Genomic DNA, 21,357 nt, shown 5'->3' with positions numbered 1-21,357 from the left:
AAGATCCATCAGAAGTCTTTCTTTTTTTGTTAATATCTTGATTATAATATTTTTGCTAGGACTAACCTTCCCAAAAATCTAGATAAAGTCTTACACATATTTTATATGAGTGATGACAGGTTGGAGAAGTTCTAGTATAGGTTTGAGAGACTTGATGAGCTGAGAGAACACAAGCAATTGCATTGAAGTTTAAATTGTTGATCTTGGTTCAGTTTCTTTTTGAAAAAGTTTTGTTGAAAATCTTCCTAGGTTTGTTTAAAATTGAGAGCGTAAGAATAAATTTATTGTGGGATGTGCTTAGATGATTTCTACCCTCCATATTAGAGAAGGCTGGTTACAACTTGAATATTAATTGAAAAATTCTATGACAGCATTATGTTTTCTTGTGTGTGATCAAGTGCAAGATTGAACACCAAAAGGCAATGTTGATTTCTATTGAAGACTTACTTGAGGATTGTCGACGCTCGTTGTTGACACACTTTTCCCCCGTTTATCTTCAATAGTGACATGAATTTAGCCCCTAAACTATTGATCACACCTAATAAACCGGTCTTTTTCACATATGCAACGTATTTTGGAGGATGTTGTGTTTTTGTAGGAAATTGGGCCTAAAAGCATATTTTTGGACAAAACACTGAACAAGCATCAAACTAGATGAAAATGAAGGTCAAAGGGCCCAAGAAGGGGCTAGGCTGATCGGCTTACAGGAGCCCAGGCTGATCGGCTTGGCGCCCTTTGGCGCACCGTGGTGCCCATCTTTGGCAAGCAACCCTCCAACATTGCTTAGGGGCTAAGTTTATGAAGATATGGTAAGGACTAGCTCGGGATTAAAGAGGAATCAGAGAAGATCAAGCGGAGATTTGGAAAGTCATTGAAGATCAATCTCATCCCGAAGCAACCAATGTGCCAGGCCCACATGCAAGTGAAAAGAAGATTCGAGAGCACCTGAGGAGACTTGGAGACAAAGCAGAACACGAGAGGGCAAAAGGAAGGCCCAGGCTGATCGGCCTGGACCCTCCTAGGCCGATCGGTCTGGGGGTTTTCTTTGCCCCCTCGCCTTCCAATTTTTGCCACGCACCCTCTAGACTATAAATATCCCCAAAAACCACCAATACCGCAGATTGGAGATGACATACTAATCAACATTGAGTCCATACTAACAATGCTAGTTAAATTAGATCTTGTGCTATAAGTTCCACGGATTGATAAACCTTGGGGGAGTACTCTGAGGGAAGAGCTACAACTAATCTGTGCACTTGCGGTTCACAACTTGGCGTGCTAACAGCCGTCAACACCTATAGGCATATATGCATAATCTTGCTAGGAATCGCATGTGAACACAACATGATTTGCAAAATACAAAAAATATTATACTTACAAAACATGTTATTACACTGAACTCAAAGTTTGGTAGGAACGAAAATACAAATTGAACATGTGCGATCCCCACATGACACTTCATAGCAAAGCTATTCACATCTTCCAATTAAAAGATTTCCCTCACTATTACATAAGACACCTTTCCCTTCCTCTTCCCCTTGGCTAGTCCACTACACTTGGCCTCTCCATTCTTTCTCACTGTACCCTTCCAAGTCCCAACTTCTCCATCTTTTTAAACAACATCCTATTTTTTTCCATTGTCATCAGTGCTAGTCTAGCTGGCTAGATTGGTGTCATAATCTGAGTTGGTGGCTGCTTTACTTCAGAAATTCTTTAGAATTCTCGTTGGCGCTACAACTATGTGTGCATTCTTTTCATAGGTCATACTATTTTGATAATTTTCATTAGAAAGTATTCATTTTTTATTGGGGTATGTGTGTGGCGAAGGAGATTGATGATGGAGGATGACTTAGTAATGATTGCCTTGGTTTGTAGAGATTTCCATCCTAAAGTTGATAAATCTTAAGTGTAACTAGCATGTGTTTGGTTAGTACGATGAAGCAGGATGGCCTCGTTGTTACTAGGAATCACACGGGGACACAACATGCTTCTTAAAATATGAAAGTATTATGCAGGATTGTACTGCTGCTACTAAAAACAATGGAACAACCATGGAAGACAGTTCTTGATTAGAAGAAACAGCCACTTCCACACACATAGATATATACTAAGTGGTTGGAACATGGTTGCCCTAATGTAATCGCATGAAAATTCTTCTATGAGCCTGCAGGTTCATTTAAATCCGTGCATGTAACATGTGTTCCAGACACATTATTCCTAACTAGCAAGTGAACTTCACATAAAACCCATCCCAAATTTGTACATATACAATTTTGGCATTGCTCGGGTTCTTATCCATGGCAAGACTGAAGAAGCGGTGATGTCTCCTTGTTACTAGGTATCACATGAGGACACAACATGCTGCTCCAAGTACGAAAACATTATGCTAGAACGGATTGCTGCAAACAAAAACAACAGAAGGAGGATGAAACAAAATGCTTGGTTAAAATAAACAACCACTACCACACATTGAGACATTGTGTGCTTGGAACAAGGTTGCTTTAAGGGAGATACATGAAAACTCGACTAAGAGCATGTCAGTTCATTTCACTCCGTATACACAACATGTATTCCGAACACCTTATTCCATAACTAGCAAGTGAACTTCATATAAAACACATCCCAACAATGTACATACCATTTCGGCATTGCTTGATTTCTTCTCTATGGAATGCCTAAAGAAGCAACACCATCTCCTTAATTACTGTAGCCCAATAAAATTTCTGAGATACTTTTTCCTTTTCCTGTAGGCATATATGCATAACCTTACTAGGAATCGCATTGGAACACAACATGTTTTGCAAAATACAAAAAACATTACACTGACAAAACACATTATTACGCTGAACTCAAAGTTCGGTGCAAGGAAAATTCAAAGTGAATAGGTGTGATCCCCACACGACACTTCATAGCAAAGTCATTCACATGTTCCAATCAAAAGATTTCCCTCACTATTGTATAAGACACTTTCCCTTCCCCTTCCCCTTGGCTAGTCCACTAAACTTGATCTCTCCATTCTTTCTCACCGTACCCTCCCAAGTCCCAACTTCTCCCTCTTTTTAAAAAACATCTTATTTTTTTTCCACTGTCGTCAATGCTAGTCTAGCAAGCTAGATTGGTGTCATAATTTGAGTTGCTGGCTACTTTACTTCAGAAATTCTTTAGAATTCTCGTTGGCGCTACAACTGTGTGTGCATTCTTTTCATTGGTCTTACTATTTTTATAATTTTCATTAGAAAGTATTCATTTTTGATTGGGGTATGTGTGTGGCGAAGGATATTGATGATGGAGGATGATTTAGTAACGATTGTCTTGGTTCATAGAGATTTCTAACCTATACATAAAGTTGATAAATCTTATGTGTAACTAGCGTGTGTTTGGTTAGTACGATGAAGCAGATGGCCCTCCTTGTTACTTGGAATTAAACGAGGACAAAACATGCTTCTCAAAATATGAAAATATTATGCAGGACTGTACTGCCAGTAATAAAAACGAGAATACCATGGCAGAAAGTTCCTGATTAGAAGAAACATCCACTACTACATATAGAGATACTTACTGGTTGGAACATGGTTGCCCAAAGGGAATCACATGAAAACTGTGCTACGAGCTTGCAGGTTCGTTTCATTCCGTGCGTGCAACATGTGTTCCGGACACCTTGTTCCACAACTAGCAAGTGAACTTCATATAAAACCCATCCCAAGATTGTACTTACAGTTTCGGCATTGCTCGGATTCTTATCCATGGCAAGCCTGAAGAAGCGGTGATGTCTCCTTGTTACTAGGTATCACATGAGCACACAACATGCTTCTCCAAGCACGAAAATATTATTATGGAATGGAATGCTGCAAACAAAAACCACAGAAGGATCAAAGCATGGAACAAAATGCTTGATTAAAATAAATAAGCACTACCACACACGGAGACACTCAGTGCTTGGAACAAGGTTGCTTTAAGGGGAACACGCGAAAACTCTACTATGAGCCTATCGGTTCATTCACTCCGTTATACGCAACATGTATTCCGGACGCCTTGTTCCATAACTAGCAACTGAACATCACATAAAACCCATCCCATGATTGTACATACCATTTCGGCATTGCCTGGGTTCTTCTCTATGGAATGCCAGAAGAAGCAGTGGAATCTCCTTAATTTTGTAGCCCAATCAAATTCTTGAGGTACTTTCTCCTTTTCCTATAGGTATATCTGATGATAACCTTACTAGGAATCACATGGGAACACAATATATATGTTTTGTAGTTTATTAAACAATATGTACAATTTTAATTAGTTTTGCACACAAACATTTAACTATAGGAACTTTATGATCATGATACTCAAATATATGTTATGGACTTCAAACTAAATATCTACAGGTTCATTACTTCATAATCACAATTAAAAGTAGCGTTTTAAGTTGTCGTTGTTGTTTTTTGCCTTCAATTGTTTTCTAGGTCTCTGGTGCAAAAGGAATGTGAAGTAGAAACCAACTTGTTTATTATGCTTGTCTTGAAAGTTAGAAAAAACAAATTGAATAGGTGTGATCCCCATATGGCACTCCATATATAGCAAAGTTATACTCACATGTTCCACTCAAGATTTTTCCCTCACGATTACATAAGACACCTTTCCCTTCCCCTCGGCTAGTCCTCTACACTTTGTCTCTCCATTCTTTCTCACCATATCCTCCTAACACTCAACTTCTCCATCCTTTTCAAACAACATCCTATTTTGTTTCCACTGTCATCAATGCTAGTCTAGCTAGCCAGATTGGTGTCATAATCTGAGTTAGTGGCTGTTTAACTGTAGAAATTCTTTAGAATTCTCGTTGGTGCTACAATTGAATGTGCATTCTTTTCATTGGTCATTCTATTTTTCAATTTTTTATTGGTTATTATAAAGAATTCATTTTTTATTGGGGGTACATGTGTGGCGAAGGAGGCTGATGGAGGATGATTTAGTAATGATTATCTTGGTTCGTAGACATTTCCAGTCTATACATAAAGTTGGCAAATCTTATGTGTAACTAGATGGTTTTTGGTTAGTACGATGAAGCAGTACGGCCCTCCTTGTTACTAAGAAACACATAAGGACACAACATGCTTCCCAAAATATGAAAACATTATGCAAGACGGTATTACTATACTAATAAAACTAGGGAAAGATCATCGAAGAAAATTCTTGATTAGAAGAAACAACCACTACCACACATAGAGGTATAGTGGTTGGAACATGCTTGCTCTAAGGGCATCGCATGAAAACTTGGCTACGAGCCTACGAGTTCATTTCACTTTGTGTATGCAACATGTGTTCCTGACACCTTGTTCCCTAACTAGGAAGTGGACTTCACATAAAACCAATCCCAAGATTGAACATACAATTTCAGCATTGATCAAAGGTGTAGTTCTCCACTGAAACTTTCCCTAAATCTGTGGCAATGAACCTCAAAGACGCTTGTGACATTGTCTTCTTACCACCCAACTGGATCTTTCTAATGGTACATGACTTCAAGTGATCATGAGGGTGCTTAGTTCCACTCTTTGTTTCTCCTCCTATCTTGGTGGAGCAGTACATGCACGTTGCCTTTACTTTGACATTCCATCTCACTCTCTTGAACTCCGTCCAAACAACTGAGGTCAGCTTTCTCTTCGAGCCGACCTCAACACCATCTTCCTCCTCCTCTTCTGGTGGATCAATCTCCTCTTCATCATCATCATCATCTATTTCAATTGCTTCGGATTGATTTGCTTCAGGTTCATTGCTAGATTCGGGACGTGAATTAGTTTCCGGCTGAGAGCCATGAGAAACAGGAGCTAGCTGACATCTTTTGCAGCCTGTATTCAGCACATATTCATAAATTAGATATTGGCATCAAGTTTATTTACAACATGACCATGGGAAATAAGATGCCAAACTGTAAGAAAAATGTAACACACATATTCTGTCGGAAAAGCAACCATTATTCTAGAAACTGGAAACATATATGAGACAAAGACTGACATCAATACGTAAATCATGAGCCTACATAGTGCAATATGAGACTATGAGTGCTTGCATTGCAGGGAAGTACCATCAAAGATTCACTATAAAAGCATCTAGAATTCTAGATCTAAATAAAACTACTAATTATCTAAAGCATCCCTAAATCGAAGACACTAAAACAACAGTAAAAGGAATCAGTAAAACATGAATCTTCAATTGTACTAACCCTAGAGATTGAAGAATGCTCCGTTCAAACTTCTCGGTTTGTGGTGGTGCTATCTTTGAGCGGCGATGCTTCGAGTCAGCCCCTTTGGGCGCTGGTGGAGATGGTTGGGGTCGGGGAAGAAGCTTAGGGTCACCAGCCACAATGGCTTTGGTGGATGACAGTGGTGCAACTTTCTTCTTTTTGGGTGGAGGTGGAGGTAGAGTAATCACCGCAACCTTGGATCCAGCGGTGGCAGCTTGGCTTGTCTCGTTTGGATCCGGCGGCGGCCGGTCGGAGGTGTCGACGTCCCATGAGATGGGACGGCTGGGTTAGTAGAGGCTAGACTGCTAGGAGAATAGGAACTCTTCAAGAACTAGAGGATATGAGAGGAAGAAGGGCGTCACCGGGATCCCGACGTCGCCATGTCAGAGCTCTCCGCGAGATCGATGGAGGGGCGGCAGCGGCGCAGCGCGTTGAGGTAGATACTAGAGAGTGGGGAGTGGGGACTGGGTGAGTTGTGGCTGAGATAGGAGAGCGGGGGGAGACAGAAGTGGATAATGAGCTAGGGTTACGGGGTTGCCAGCCATATATATATCATTATTGTGGACTTTGGCCAATATTGTTTGTTGGACTTCTTTTGGCCTGTATCCTATTGCAGATGGGCATGAACTTGGGGTCCCCGATGGGGAATGGGGGTGGGGACAACATGAACGTTCTATCCCCTGCCTCACCCGATGGGGCTCATATTTGGCCGTTAAGACCCCCGTGGGGATCAAATTAACCCCATTTTCATCCACTAATGGATGAATTCCCCTCAGGGATCGGGGATCGGGGCCCCGTTGCCATCCCTAAATATAATCTATATGTGTGCACTATAATGTTTACACATCCACTCAGAAGTTATAGTACATATTACATAAGCATGTACTTCATCACAAGTTCACATACAAATAAATCATCCAAATTCAATCGGCATTAACATAACAGATCACATAAGTCATCCAAGTATGTCTAGCATACTTGGTCCATCTATCTATTTGGTCTAATATATCCGGGGTGAGGGGGCCTCGCCTGGACTGCCTGGCACACATGATGACGAAGCTGCATCGTTGGGAGTGGTGGCTTCCTCATGCTACCACGATGACGAACAACAACCAAGGTTTGCAGGGACAATGCGGCTGTGGAGATCTGTATCAACGGTGATTCATTGGTAACGGGGTTGTAGCCTCGACTGCACGTCAGAGTCACGGAGCATCAGTGCCCATCTCCTGGTGCACAAGCAAAGCCATAGGACACCAATTGATGAGGTCATCTCAACCAGCCATGCACCATCACATGTAAACCAAGGACATGATATACAAGATGTCACCCAAGCAAGATAATAAGTGAACATTGGACCAATTACATGCAGCCAAGCTAAAAAGCTACAGCAACAGGTGACTTCACTCCTAGCTGAAATCAACTTCAACATACATGAGAATTTTATACTACCTAAATGCTTTACATTGGTTGTACTTAGGTATATACATGAAGAGGATGGTGCAGCTATACATGGAGATGAAGAAAACCACAAGAAACGAACTGGCAAGCAACGTTTTGATCAGTTCAGAGCCACACTACAAGAAATGGACCAACAAGCCACGTTTTGAGCAGTTCGGACTTGCATAATGAATGGACCATAAATTTTTATTCCCGATAGCTCTGAAGGCCGATGAGTACTTTATGGAACAGGCTTGAAGTCTAGTTTTCAATTCAAGAAACCACATGTCATTTGGAGTTCCCAATAAAAAGTTATGACCAAATTAGTGGAGACTGCATAGAAGGCCAACAGCCACGCGAGGCTCTTCGGGAGTTCAGTTCGTGGTGATCTTTGAGTTACCATAACTCCAGAAACTCTAAGGTCCATTCACACCCAACTAGGAGGATTGTTCCTAATATAAATAATCCTTGTATCCAAGAGATTACAGAAGACTTTGATAATGAAATTGAACCCCTTTTGTTCAGCTGTGTGCTAACAAATTCAGAGAGTGATCTACCCCTTTGCTCTTGTGATTTCCTTAAGGGATTATAGAAGCGGCCGCTTCATCAGCTCCCAATTGGTGCTCCTAGTCCGTTTGATTCCGGGTTGTGTTGGTTGGTTCTTTGAGAGTGTGGTTGGGCGAATCCTCGATTCAGGTTGCCGGTTAAATAAGGTTGTTGGCTTTGAGTTTTATTTGCCAGTAACTAGTTGCTTGCAGCAAGTTATCTTGGGTGTTCTATAGCTAGTTATCTTGATCGGTTCCTACGTTGTGAAGATTGGGATGGCGGACTCAATGGAGGAAGCAGCAATTTCCATGGTAATTACCACCATTGTAGCACGATTAAAGGGAGGAATAGGTGGGGAGAGGAAACGAGGGGGCGGTGATTACGACAGGTCAAGCTTGCACGTAGATGCGAGGAGTTGCGCATGAGTCAATTTTAAGCGGTGGTGCTATGCCCTGGATTGGAAGAGACCAGAGGAAGGAGGAGAAAGGTATTGACCAAGAGGTCTAGGTGGCTCTAAGAAGAGGTTGGTGGCGTAAAAGGGGCTCCCTTATGTAAGCTAGTTATCTCCTATATTGCAGCCAATATCCCTTCACAAATACTCTTCGATATTTTCTTACGCTTGATTTAACAATCTCAACATTGCACGAAAATCAGATATTATTTTTTATTGCCTCTCCACCTCACCAAGATTTTCCGACGTGTGAAATATGCTTCAATATCTTCTTATAACTAATTAATCAATCCGTGAACCTGATTCAACATTTCGAAGAGGTTAATTCAACATTTCACGAGGATTAGATTATAACAAACACCGGAGGCCATATCTATAGCATGGATGTCGAACACGGGAAGCCTTATAAAAGAATTATGGAAATTATATATTTCCCAGGCGTAAAGCCTGGCCGGCTGTTGGGCTCGGGCCAGCTAGCCTTTTGACCCAGTCGGAGTTGGGTCGGGCTTCGGCTCAACTTTGATGGAGTTTAGGCCGGCTAAAGAAATAAAAAGAAAAGGAAGAAAAGAGGAGAGTTTGGGCTGTATATGTGGAGAGGGTTTTGGCCCGTACCAAGATCCGGAGAATTTTAAGATTTATTTTATAGTTTTCAACCGAGTTTTTAAATAGTAGGCTAAGCCATAGCAGAATATAATAGTAGCTATTTTATTTAATGATTTAATAAAAATATGTAAATTTTTAATTAATTATGCACACAAACATTGAACTATAGAAATTTTATGCTCAAATATCTGTTAAGGGCTTTAGAGTAAATATCTTTATATTCATTACATCATAATCAGAATTATATGTGGGGTTTTAAGCTGTTGGCGTTGTTTTTAGCCTTCACTAATTGTTTTCTAGGCCTCTAGTGCAAAGGGAATGAAGCAGCCCCTGTATACCAACAAAAATATTCACAGCTGTTTAGTGGCGCTAAATCATCATTAGTGACTATTGTTGAATAGGATTAATTGGTAACATCATAATGCATTGCCTCTAATAAAATTATAGTGGGCTATTTTGAATCATGCTTTGAACACCTCATCGTGTGTCTAGAAGAGAGAAAAAAATATCAAGACATCTCTTATTCTCGTACTAATCTCGTCCAGAAAACAAGGCCACATGAGCCACCTAATAATTAGCTACTGATTCTTCATCATGTTCTATATAAAATGGACATTAATTAAAAATAATAAGAGTTAACTTTGAAGATAATCCGTTGAGAAATTAATTTTAGCAATGTCTCTAAGAGTTAATTTTAAGTTGTCGCAGGTACCTTCGACCTTTGATGATATTTTCTTTGAGGCCATTGACGATATACACTTTGAGTTTCAGTATCCGTTCCACGAGCTGCTTTCTAAAATCCACCCTCCTGGTGTATCAAAGGGGTGTTTGGATCCTGGAGTTAAAGTTTAGTCTGTGTCATATCGGATATTCAGATGCTAATTAGGAGGACTAAATATAAGTTAATTACAAAACTAATTGCAGAACCCTAGGCTAAATTGCGAGACGAATCTATTAAGCCTAATTAATCCATCATTAGCGAATGTTTACTGTAGCACCATATTATCAAATCATGAACCAATTAGGCTTAATATATTTATCTCGCGTTTAGCCTAGAGGTTGTGAAATTGGTTTTGTAAGTAGCATATATTTAATATTCCTAATTAGTATCCAACATTCGATATGATAGAGCTAAAGTTTAGCCCCAGGATCAAACACCCGCAACCGCAACCGCCATCCTAAACCAAAGCAAAAGGAACAAAAACTCTTCGCTCGCGGCTCGCCCACCAAATCCCGGAGCAGAGCACACTGATAAAACTACACTTCCACCGATCCCTCGCTTTCTTCGAAATTAAGCATATATTCCAGCAGTTTCCATCAATCCATCCAAAATTTGCTCCAGTACACCGTGTAGGAGTCCCGTTTTCCTTGACGAGCGATAGCTGCAGCGGTTGGGGGTGGTGGCGATGGAGTGCCCACCACCTGTTCGACGGGAGGACGGCGAAATTGATTGGGCCGAGGCGGCGAGGAAATACCTCGACGTGGTCTCCTCGGGCCACGAGGGGGCGGCGGTGAGGGCCACGCTCGAGGTCAAGCGGATGGCCAGCCACGCTCCGGATCCTGCCGTGCGGCTCGCTGTCTGGGCGCTTGTCGGCCTCCTCGACCGGTCGCCGCCGCCTCGTCTGCAGGCGGCAGCGTCGCAGGCCCTGTGCTCCGTCGTTCGCGTCGATGGTGGCAAGTTCGCCGACGAAATTGTTGATGCGGGCTTCCTCCCCGTGGCGCAGAGGCTGCTCCCGGAGTCGGAGGAGGTGCCCCAGAGGATCCTGCTGAGGTGCCTCAGCTGCATCCTGTCCTTCCACGCAACTAGCCGTGTGGTATTTGCGAGGGGCGGTGGCGCAGAGGTTATCTTGGACCTATTTCAGGGCTGCTCTGGTGCGACGAAGCGGCACTTGGTGGAAATTCTGAGCGCGTTAGCATTGGTGAGAGAAGTCCGGCGTCTGATCCTAGCTGATGGAAAGGTCGAATACCTCGTGGAGGCGATTTCGTTTGGTAACTTGGTGTCAAGGACCAGAGCAGCTCAGTCTGCTGGCCTGCTTGGTGCATCAACTAACGGCCGATCTTCGCTTGTTGAGATGGGTGCGCCGCTGGCGCTAGTTGGACTAATGAGGGATGGTGATTCCTCAGCGAAGCTTGTTGCTGCTAACGCGCTTGGTATAGTCTCATCAATTGGACACCACCTCCCATTGATTCATCAATCTGGTGCTATACCTTTATATGCTGAGCTGCTAAAAGAAAACCCTCCACTTGCAAAAGATATAGTGGAGGATGTATTCTGCATTTTAGTTTCGATCAGGGACAATACTGGAGCGGTTCTGGAGAATCTGGCTGGAATCCTGACGGGTCAAGATGACCTTGCAATAAGTTCTGCTGTCGATGTTTTGTTGGCTCTTGCTGAATATAAGAGCATTATTACTTTCCTTAAAAGTTCTGGAGTAATAACTGTTCTAGTGGATCTTCTGCAGAACAGGAATCATGATGTTGTTGAGAAAGTTACAGGAGTTGTTGCACAGTTAAGCTACGAGGAGTGTATCAGGGAAGGTTTGATGGAAGCTGGTGCTATTCCCATTCTTTTAGACTTGCTTCATGGCCGTTTAGAGGACTTGACGGAGTTTGCAGCAGCAGAAGCTTTGATTAACTTTTCTGAAGATCCATCATGCCGGGAGTATGCACCAATGCTACAAAGGGTACCAGAACTTTCGGCATTTCGAGATCACTTGTTTCATTTCCGCATTTCTCAAGGCCACTTGATTCAATCTGCAAGAAGAAGGATAGAGCAGCGTTTGAACTCACAATAAGAATTTTCGTGACTCATGGTATGTATGCCATCGTAGTCTTTTGAATATCTATGATACATACATTCTTTTATGTGATAGTATTCTTGATGATGTTTGATGCCTGTTCTGACTTCTGGTGAAAGTAGTCTGTGTGTCATTTGATTTTAGTGTATGCTTAGTATTTACATGAGTAAACCCAAGCACAAGATTGGATTTGGCAACCGCCATGAACTTGCGAGACTGCAATATTTATGCAAGAAAATTAGTAAATATGTTTATAATCATGATCCATGAGTAATGCCAAGAAAAAAAATAAATCTTAATAGTTTTAGTGAGATAATTTTCTCTAGACATAGACCTTCGTCAAGTGTTTTCTGTGACTGAAGTATATGGGCAAGGGACAACCTGAACTAAAACCATAACAATGTCAACTGTGCTGATATAACTTGTAAAAAAAACAATTCTTTTGGATTTCACAGTGAACAGTCAGCTACTAGGTTATTACTTATTACTATCTGTTAATTGGTACTGGAAATGTTGGATTTATTTAGTGGTGTATTTGAGAAGGCAATACAACATGTACACTAAAGAGATTGGCAATATCAGAAGTTGTCAACATTCTGTTCAACTATCATTGAAGGGACATGATTCCATTTGCACTGTTCTAGCATTGGGTTGAACTAGAGGCACTCTATAAGATGAAAACAATACACAAGCACGTACTGTTCTCAAGAGGCCATTGCTGGGGAGTCAAATGATTGTAGAAAGAACACACAATCACGAACGGTCTCAGGGGAAGATCGATCCCATTGATTGGACTCGGAAAATTCTAAAGTTCAAACTAGCTAGGACTCTATTAAAATTAGATAAATGTTAGTGGCCATTTGTCATGTTTTTATTAGTCAAAAGTAATAAAATTTAGGAAGTGGCTTTTTTTTGCCTGCTCTGGGAGGATGTGGTTTGGCAATGGTGTTAAAAAATAAATATCTACTCCCTCCGTTTCAAAATGTAGGTCGTTTTGACTTTTCTAGATAAATAGATTTTGCTATGTATCTAAACATAACCCTACATTTAGATGCATAACAAAATCTATGTATCTAAAAAAGCTAAAACGACCTAAATTTTGAAAATGGAGGGAGTAGGTGGTAAAAAGTAACTCTGGCCCATCTGGAAGAGAAACCATGTGATTCTCACTTTCAGTCAGGTCTTTGGATAGGAAACATTCCAAGTCAATAATGGGGGTCAAACTAGATTTTGGAATGGTAAATGGTTGAGTAACACTAGATAATGTGATGCGGCGGAAACAGACCACTGTGGCAGATATTATAATATCTATACTGTTCAATCTGTCTTTCTGCTGTCCGATTGTTTGGGGATAAATTGATTGCATGGCAACATAATCCAATCTACCTGTTCACCTAGAAGGATTATGGAAACTCAAGATCCCGTTCAAGATTAAGATTCTTACAGCATATAGGTAGAGGAGTTCTTTTGACCAAAGATAATTTGGCTAAAAGATATCCAATCCACCTGTTCGCCGAAAGTTCATGTTTGCAATCCACCATTTGTCACCTTTTCCTTGATTGCAATCTTGCTAGAACTGTTAAAAATCATCTACATTGCCTTGGGTATTAAAAAAACATAGCATTAGTGGTTCTTGTTGGGTTTCAACTCTAGCCTACCCCAATTTGCTTAGGACTGAAAGGCGTCGTTTTGTTGTTGTAGCATTAGCTGGCTTCAAGAAAAGGGAGCGAGAAAAAAAATATGTTAGTGTGGTAGCTACCATTTTTTGCTCTATATGATCTGCTGTAATGATCTTGTCTTTAATAATAAACCTCACACATCTGTTATGCGTGCAATTTTCAGAGGGGGGCTATATTGGTTGCAAATCTGGAGGTTGCTACAAAGGAAGGATCAAAGGGATTTAGAAGGCATGCAATGCTTGGAATATAGTGGCTGTGGAAGTTTTTACTAACAATAGTGGTTTAGTGATAGGTTTCTGTGGCTACTCTGGATGCCACTTCAAATATTTCTGTTCTTTCATGATGAGAAGGCATAATATTGGATTGATGCTATAGGCACTGGTGGATGCAAAAGGTATTAAAAAAATTCTGTTTGATCACTCATATGTCTCGTTTGGAGTTCCGGTCATGAAGTCATGGATGGTTCAAGATTTTCACCCTTGGTTGCTACAGTAACACGTAGCTACAATACCCGGCCGAGCTACAGGAGTCTAACCCGTGGTGTTTTTCTCCTTCTTTTTCCCCCTGTTGACCCCTCCTATTCCAAACCTAGGACCCCTCCCTGCCTTCTCCCTGCACTGCCACCTCCAGGTGCCGTGAACCAAAGGGGAGAGAGGGAGACCAAGAAGAGAAGAAAGGAGAGGTGAAATTAGGGTACGACGTCAGTCGTCGTCGTTCCTCTCCAAAAATTGGTTGGGCTTCATTTCCTCTCTCCGTTTTCCCCAATTGATTTTCCTTTCCTCACTGTTCATGGTGGTGTCGTCATGTGGGTTTCAATTTAGGTGCAATCGATGGGGCTGCCATGAAGTTCATCGCTAGCGAGAGGAAGACGACTGGGAGTCATCGTTGGGATCGCCGTTGTCACCATTGCCCTTGTTGTTTTCAAGGGGAAACCCTAGTTGAGGCATGCCCTCATTGTAATCCATGTTTTCCTTACGGTTTCAGATGTTCTACCACCTGCGTGTAGCCGTACTCGACGCCGTTAAGGGCTAGGGTAAAGTTTTGCCCTCGTCGCTGTTTTCAACACGTAGTCAATCTGTGCAGTTTAGAGTAATGTCTGTTTGCATCCTCTTAATGGCTTCAAAAAAATATCAAACCTTTACATGAGTTGTAGAGGTTTTGTAGAGGTTTCCAAATCCGTAAAGAACAGTACAATCAGATTTAAGAGCTGAGAGGTATTGAAGTTTGATTCTGTCAGTTTTTCAGCCTCGTAATTCTGGGCAGAATCTGTTCACCAAAAATTTAGGCAACCCAAATGACAGAATTGGATCTTTGGGTGAATAAATAAGTTGTAGGAAATTTCATTAGCTTTCCAGATTGGTTAAGTGCATCTTCATATGAATTTTGAAGCTCCAGATATACCTGTTTTATTAGGACTGTGCTGCAGTTATTGTCAGATTTTCAGTTTGAGGTTCATCTCAAGATTAGACTATGTTGATGTTTGTTACTCTGTTTATAGATCACTAGAAAGTTGTAAGTTCTGAAGTTATCTTTCAGATGGCACAAGATGGGAATTTTTAGCCATCAAGATTAAAAGATACAAAAAAGAGAACCAACAACGCTGTTTTCATGTCTAGTTTTGCATGTGGTTTTTGTGAGAATGTCGGGTTTGGGCATATGAACACTTTGAATTATGTTTGTTTATATTTGTGTGTTTGTGCTTGTGCTGAGTAATGTTCGTGAATAGGTGGTGCACCTTCGGATCGTGCTTAACTCACGTTCTTGATCTTCGGTGAAGGCAAGTAAATGTAGCGATGTGGTCTACATACTTTAACTTTGTTATTTGAATTGCCTCCATTTAATTTCAGTACCTCATACTAGCAAGATAAATCTAAAATTTATCTTTATATTGAAGTATCTTGATCCACTTGAGGCTTTACTTTTAAAGTTATGAATTTTGAAATATATGAAGTTCATACATTGCAATCTTGCATTATGAATTTTGAAATATATGAAGTTCATACATTGCAATCTTGCATTCGCATTCTCATGTTGTTTATGCATATGAAGAAACCGTAGCCAAATTGGTACAGTAAGTACTGGTACAACAACGCATGTTGATATATAGCAATGTGGTTGCAACCCTTACCTCCTTCCTTGGGATGTGTGGGTAAAAGTGAAGTCATGTATTGCACTGCATTGCACCATTTGTATATTCGTTATGAAGTATTGTTGTGAAATATTTATTTATCTTACTACTTGAAGTTACGTGGTGCTTCTTCTATAATAATGACTCTTAAATTGTTGCTTAATACATTGTGATTTAAATGACTTGGTTGAAGTAATTTGCTTGCTGAGGTGTTCCATAAATCTCATACGCTTTTTTCCCTCCACATGTTCTTGAGTTTGGAGGGCGCCTGGTTGGATCGGAGTAGCAGCTTCTTAATATGTGGATGTGTATAGCTTATACATTATTGTGGGTTGAAAGAAATTATGTGAAAGCTTCAAACGAGTTATTTGATTTTAATTAGCTCTGGAACCATTTCCATGATGTATACAGCTCTTTATACTGACCTGATCTGAGCAGCTCCCATGTGCTGTTGACTTGTATATGGAGTTATACTACATTTGTGTGTTCTTAGTATCATGTCATGTGCGTGCTGACTTCTTGTACTCAAACTGTTAAGAAAAACACAGTGACTTCAATAGGAACAGCAAGAGCCTGTTGTGTGTAAAATTGATAGGGTCCTTGTGGATTTAGAACATTACTGAATTGTGCCTAGTGACGTTCGCCTACATAGGGCTGTAAATCAGTAAGTCTCAAACACAGGTGGACCTCTAAGCAGGAGACACACTACCACACAATGTTGAAATGTCAAGTGAAATGTTTTTCCAAGCAAATATAAAGAACGGAAAATGCTTTTTTTTTTATGATACGATCAAAGGATCAAATTGAAGCGATCAGTTCTTGTCCGATCGGTTGTCGTTGATACTGTGCATCAATGATATACGCGTGTGTGGATTAGCATGCTGGTTTTGTTTAAACATGGCCCGCGAGTGGAGACGAAATGGGTAAGGAGTTTTGTAGCTGCGGTCGTGCACACCTGGTGACCTGTGATGGGCAGTGGTTCCGTCGTTCTCCGTGCTTGGCTAAGCTCTTTGACGAATGTGACAGCGAATCTTTGGAGTATTTAATTTTTTTAAGAAGTATAAAATCAATTGAAGCATTTGACTCGTGACTTCGCGTGCCCGGCTGCCTCGTTGATCTCGAGCTGTTAAACAGCGTTATCCATGGAGATATTTACGGATACATAGACCGACCTGGCTAGCAGGGAGAACATGAATTCATGATTCTGGTCGTTCTGTGTTTGGTTTAATCCACCTAGCTAGGATGATTCCAAACCATGAAAAAAAAAGGAAAGTTCAATACCTCGGATCAATTTGCCATATCAAATTTTGTTGGAAACCATTTTAATTTGACAAGAAGCTCAGTGACCATTTTAGTTTGCAGTATCATGTGCGATACGACACGTTTTCTTCACACATTTTTTTCCTAAAACGTGCACTGGATGCCACGTGGACACACATTTTCATTCATTATGAAGAAAGGGGAGAGTACAATGAAACAGCCAAATGTTTCGCAACCTATTTGTTAGCATGGCCCAAGCGCCAAGTGACAACACGCCGACACGAGGTTTCCAATGTTAGGTGTGAGCGAGAGTAACTCTGACATGCAAGCCACATGAAGAATTCAATTTTTGGGCGTAAGATAATCTCTACGAATGCTTTGCAGTTCAACTAAAAACAGATTATATTACCACCGCAAAGACGACGACGGCACTGGGTTAACAGTTGGTATATATAATCATCAAAACACCGGCCTCCTTGTATCGATCAGAGCCACTAAGCCAGGTGATCACGTATCCCGCTTCTACCCCACTCGATCGCCTAGACGCCTATATATGGATGCCCCCTTCACCAGCGTCTTCTGCTCATGTTGGCTAGCTAGGGACGTGTAAAACCTTGTACACCACTATATTTCAGCCGCAACCTGGTCCGAGACCAAGCGTAGTGCACGGTTAGGAGATCTCGAGCTCCCGAAGGTAACAATGGCAGAACAGCACAAAGAAGCAACAAACACGGCAGCCTCCGATGGGCGCCTCCCCGACGGCGTCGCGCCGAAGAAGAAGACCAACGTCCGGTTCGCCTTCGCCTGCGCCATCTTGGCCTCCATGACCTCCATCCTCCTCGGCTACGGTACATAAATTAATATAAATCATCACCATCTCTCTCTGTTTTTTTTTTACTTGTTCGCTGTCTTGTTGCTGCTAAAGTGCGTGCATCATGTTTTAGTAACTTCGTCGTGCTAAGTGTCTTGACACTTTTCTACGTGGTCTCAGACATCGGGGTGATGAGCGGCGCGGCGCTGTTCATCAAGGAGGACCTCGAGATCTCGGACGTCGAGGTGGAGATCCTGCTGGGCATCCTCAACCTCTACTCGCTCATCGGCTCCTTCGCGGCGGGGCGCACCTCCGACTGGATCGGCCGCCGGCTCACCATCATCCTCGCCGCCGCCATCTTCTTCGTCGGCGCCTTCATTATGGGCTTCTCGGTCAACTACCCCATGCTCATGGCCGGCAGGTTCGTCGCGGGCATCGGCGTGGGCTACGCGCTCATGATCGCGCCCGTCTACACGGCGGAGGTCTCGCCCGCGTCGTCGCGGGGGTTCCTCACCTCCTTCCCCGAGGTGTTCATCAACTTCGGCATCCTGCTCGGCTACGTCTCCAACTACGCCTTCTCCCACCTCAGCCTGAAGCTCGGCTGGCGCCTCATGCTCGGCATCGGCGCCGCGCCTTCCGTCGTCCTCGCGCTCATGGTGCTGGGCATGCCCGAGTCCCCGCGGTGGCTGGTCATGAAGGGCCGCCTCGCCGACGCGAGGGTGGTGCTCGACAAGACCTCCGACTCGCCGGAGGAGGCGGCCCTGCGCCTCGCCGACATCAAGGCGGCGGCCGGCATCCCCGCCGACCTCGACGGGGACGTCGACGTCTCCGTGACCAAACGGACCGGCGGCGAGGTGCGCGTGTGGAAGGAGCTGATCCTCTCCCCGGCGCCGGGCGTCCGGCGCGTGCTGCTGTCGGCGCTCGGCATCCACTTCTTCCAGCAGTCGTCGGGCATCGACTCGGTGGTGCTCTACAGCCCGCGCGTGTTCCAAAGCGCGGGCATCGCCGACAAGAACAAGCTGCTCGGCACCACCTGCGCCGTCGGCGCGACCAAGACGCTCTTCATCCTGGTGGCCACGTTCACGCTCGACCACTTCGGGCGGCGGCCTCTTCTGCTGACCAGCACCGGGGGCATGGTCGTCAGCCTCGTGGGCCTCGGGCTGGGCCTCACCGTCATCGGCCACCACCCGGAGGGCACCACCATCCCGTGGGCCGTCGGCGTCTGCATCGCCTCAATCCTCGGCGTGGTGGCCTTCTTCTCCATCGGGCTCGGGCCCATCGCGTGGGTGTACAGCTCGGAGATCTTCCCGCTGCACCTCCGCGCGCTGGGGTGCGCGCTGGGCGTGGGCCTCAACCGCGTCACGAGCGGGGTCATCTCCATGACCTTCCTGTCGCTCTCCAAGGGCATCACCATCGGGGGCAGCTTCTTCCTCTACGCGGGCATCGCGTCGCTCGCCTGGGTCTTCTTCTTCACCTACCTCAAGGAGACACGCGGCCGCACGCTCGAGCAGATGGGCGAGCTCTTCGGCATCCCAAACATGGCCGGCGACAGCTATCAGCAGCAGCAGTCTCCGGAGAAGGAGAGGAACAACGTCGAGATGGCATCGACGGCCGCCACTAGTGATGCCAGAAACGAGTGACGAAGTATAATTAGGACGCAGGATGTCTAGCTGAGAAGATTCGCGCAGCGGTTGGCGAGGAAGGAAGCGCGAAGGCGATGGCAGACGCGAGCGTAGACTTTTTGTTAAGTTTGTTGAATAACTAGTAGAAAGAGGATGGCTTTGTTTTCGGCTTGTTTGTAAGGGTTTGTAGGGAATTATTGGACTTGCAGTAGTACGTGTACGTTGAGGTGTGTCGTGTACTCGTGTAAGCAAAAACTAGTGATGTATATGGACTGGGAGTCAAGCATGAGACTTGTACAATATGTTGTGTAACTATCCATGCAAGGTTTGCTGCGAAATGAAGAGAGTCAGACAAATCAAAGCGTAAGGGATTTTGGAACCACTCTGCTGTCAGCTTCTACCGCACAACAAATTAAATCATAAGCAAAATATCATCAGATGTATATTCAAAATGTTAAGTCATACATTTTGAATGTTGAGTTTTTATAAGTAAAAAATAAGTGCAATCTACAAATATGAGATCTCGTTTTATATGTTGCATTCGTCTAAGCAACATATCGGTTCAAACAGAATAATAGTTTAAAGAGGAAAGTGCAATTATATAGTTGAGATACAAAATAATTAATCACCCATGCACCCATGCATGCCCCTCCAATCAAATGGTACCACGTCTTGGACATTGCCGGTTGGTTTCTTCCCCATGTCATCTCAGTCATCAATCTACTATAACATTAATCTCAAACATTTGGGCCTTGGCTTGAGACGGGGAGGAGGGGAGAAATATTAAGACTCGGTCCATCAACAAGAATATGAAGGAGGATTTTCTATCCATCTTTCACAAGATTTTAGCTTACACACCTTTCCGTACGTGCTACATTAGATGGATGGCTAAGATGACATGGGTGAGCAAGCCAACTATACATAAATATATGAGCCCCAAGCTACATACATATATTCGAAATGTTACGTTGATTGTTAAATCAGTTGGAAGTAAATGTTAAAGCTGTATGATGCAAGGTGCAACTTGAGCGCAATGGGGGAGTAAGCTGTATGATCCTTATGAAATACTCGCTTTGTCCCAGAATATAGCAATATTTAGGTTTGTCCTAATATAAATCAAATATTCTTAATTTTGACCAACAATATCTTAAAATAATAATTTTCAAATAAAAAATTATATATTACGATAGTTGGTTTCATGACGAATCTGCTAACATACATTTTGTGTTATCAATCTTTATGATTTTTTTGCTATTTATAGTCAAAGTTAAAAGGTTTAACTTAGTGCAAATATAAATATAGCTATATTCTGGGATGGAGTTAGTAGTTAAATAGCGCACGGACAAGGGTTCTTGAGTGCTCAGCTAATCCACATATCTAATAAGGCTTGTAATTACATAGCGTTTCCATTTTTATGATTTGGTGCTCCACATGTGGTATGACGCAAGTGCGCCCAAAAGCAATAAAAATCCCAAGCATTGCTCTACTTTTTTTTTTACCCTTTTTGCTCCGTAACTTTCTACTTTAGAAAGATCCCTAAAACTTTGGAAATAATTTGGGAATTTTGTCTGCAGGACATCCTCAAAGGATGGTTTGTGCGAGACACACTTCAATCATTAATTTAATTGGTTGAACACTGTCATTTTGTTTTTTTGTCTCCAACACACCCAGCACAAAAAATGATTGTTTTGCCCACATAAAGCCAGGCCCACCTGTCAGCCCTCCCTCTCTCCTCCTTCCCCTTTCCTCTTCAGTTCCACCGCTGCACCGATGTGGGCCACATCCCGTGCCCG

At 42.8% G+C, this 21,357-nt stretch overlaps 2 protein-coding genes across 3 annotated transcripts; both read left to right on the top strand.

Moving 5' to 3' along the window:
• The first annotated feature begins 10,443 nt into the window (after positions 1-10,443).
• Positions 10,444-14,974, top strand: LOC101780933. Of its 2 annotated transcripts, XR_002675636.1 has the most exons (4): positions 10,444-12,079; positions 13,907-14,137; positions 14,336-14,474; positions 14,565-14,974. XR_002675636.1 is itself a non-coding variant. In XM_022822825.1 (2 exons), the coding sequence occupies exon 1, from the start codon at positions 10,673-10,675 to the stop codon at positions 12,059-12,061; it is 1,389 nt and encodes a 462-aa protein (XP_022678560.1). In that variant the 5' UTR covers positions 10,444-10,672; the 3' UTR covers positions 12,062-12,079; positions 13,907-14,168. The 2 variants fall into 2 exon arrangements, 1 of the variants encoding a protein (XP_022678560.1); XM_022822825.1 differs by lacking the exons at positions 14,336-14,474; positions 14,565-14,974 and having other exon boundaries at positions 13,907-14,168.
• A 2,758-nt stretch (positions 14,975-17,732) lies between these two features.
• Positions 17,733-19,927, top strand: LOC101780274 (putative polyol transporter 1). Its single transcript, XM_004983844.2, has 2 exons — positions 17,733-17,979; positions 18,123-19,927. The coding sequence occupies exons 1-2, from the start codon at positions 17,832-17,834 to the stop codon at positions 19,580-19,582; spliced, it is 1,608 nt and encodes a 535-aa protein (XP_004983901.1). The 5' UTR covers positions 17,733-17,831; the 3' UTR covers positions 19,583-19,927.
• Positions 19,928-21,357: the final 1,430 nt, after the last annotated feature.

Source organism: Setaria italica, chromosome IX (genome assembly GCF_000263155.2).
Source record: "Setaria italica strain Yugu1 chromosome IX, Setaria_italica_v2.0, whole genome shotgun sequence".
In the NCBI taxonomy this organism is placed as follows: Eukaryota; Viridiplantae; Streptophyta; class Magnoliopsida; order Poales; family Poaceae; genus Setaria; species Setaria italica.
The sequence above is the reverse complement of the archived record's forward strand: the minus strand, read 5'-3'. Positions and strand labels throughout refer to the sequence as shown.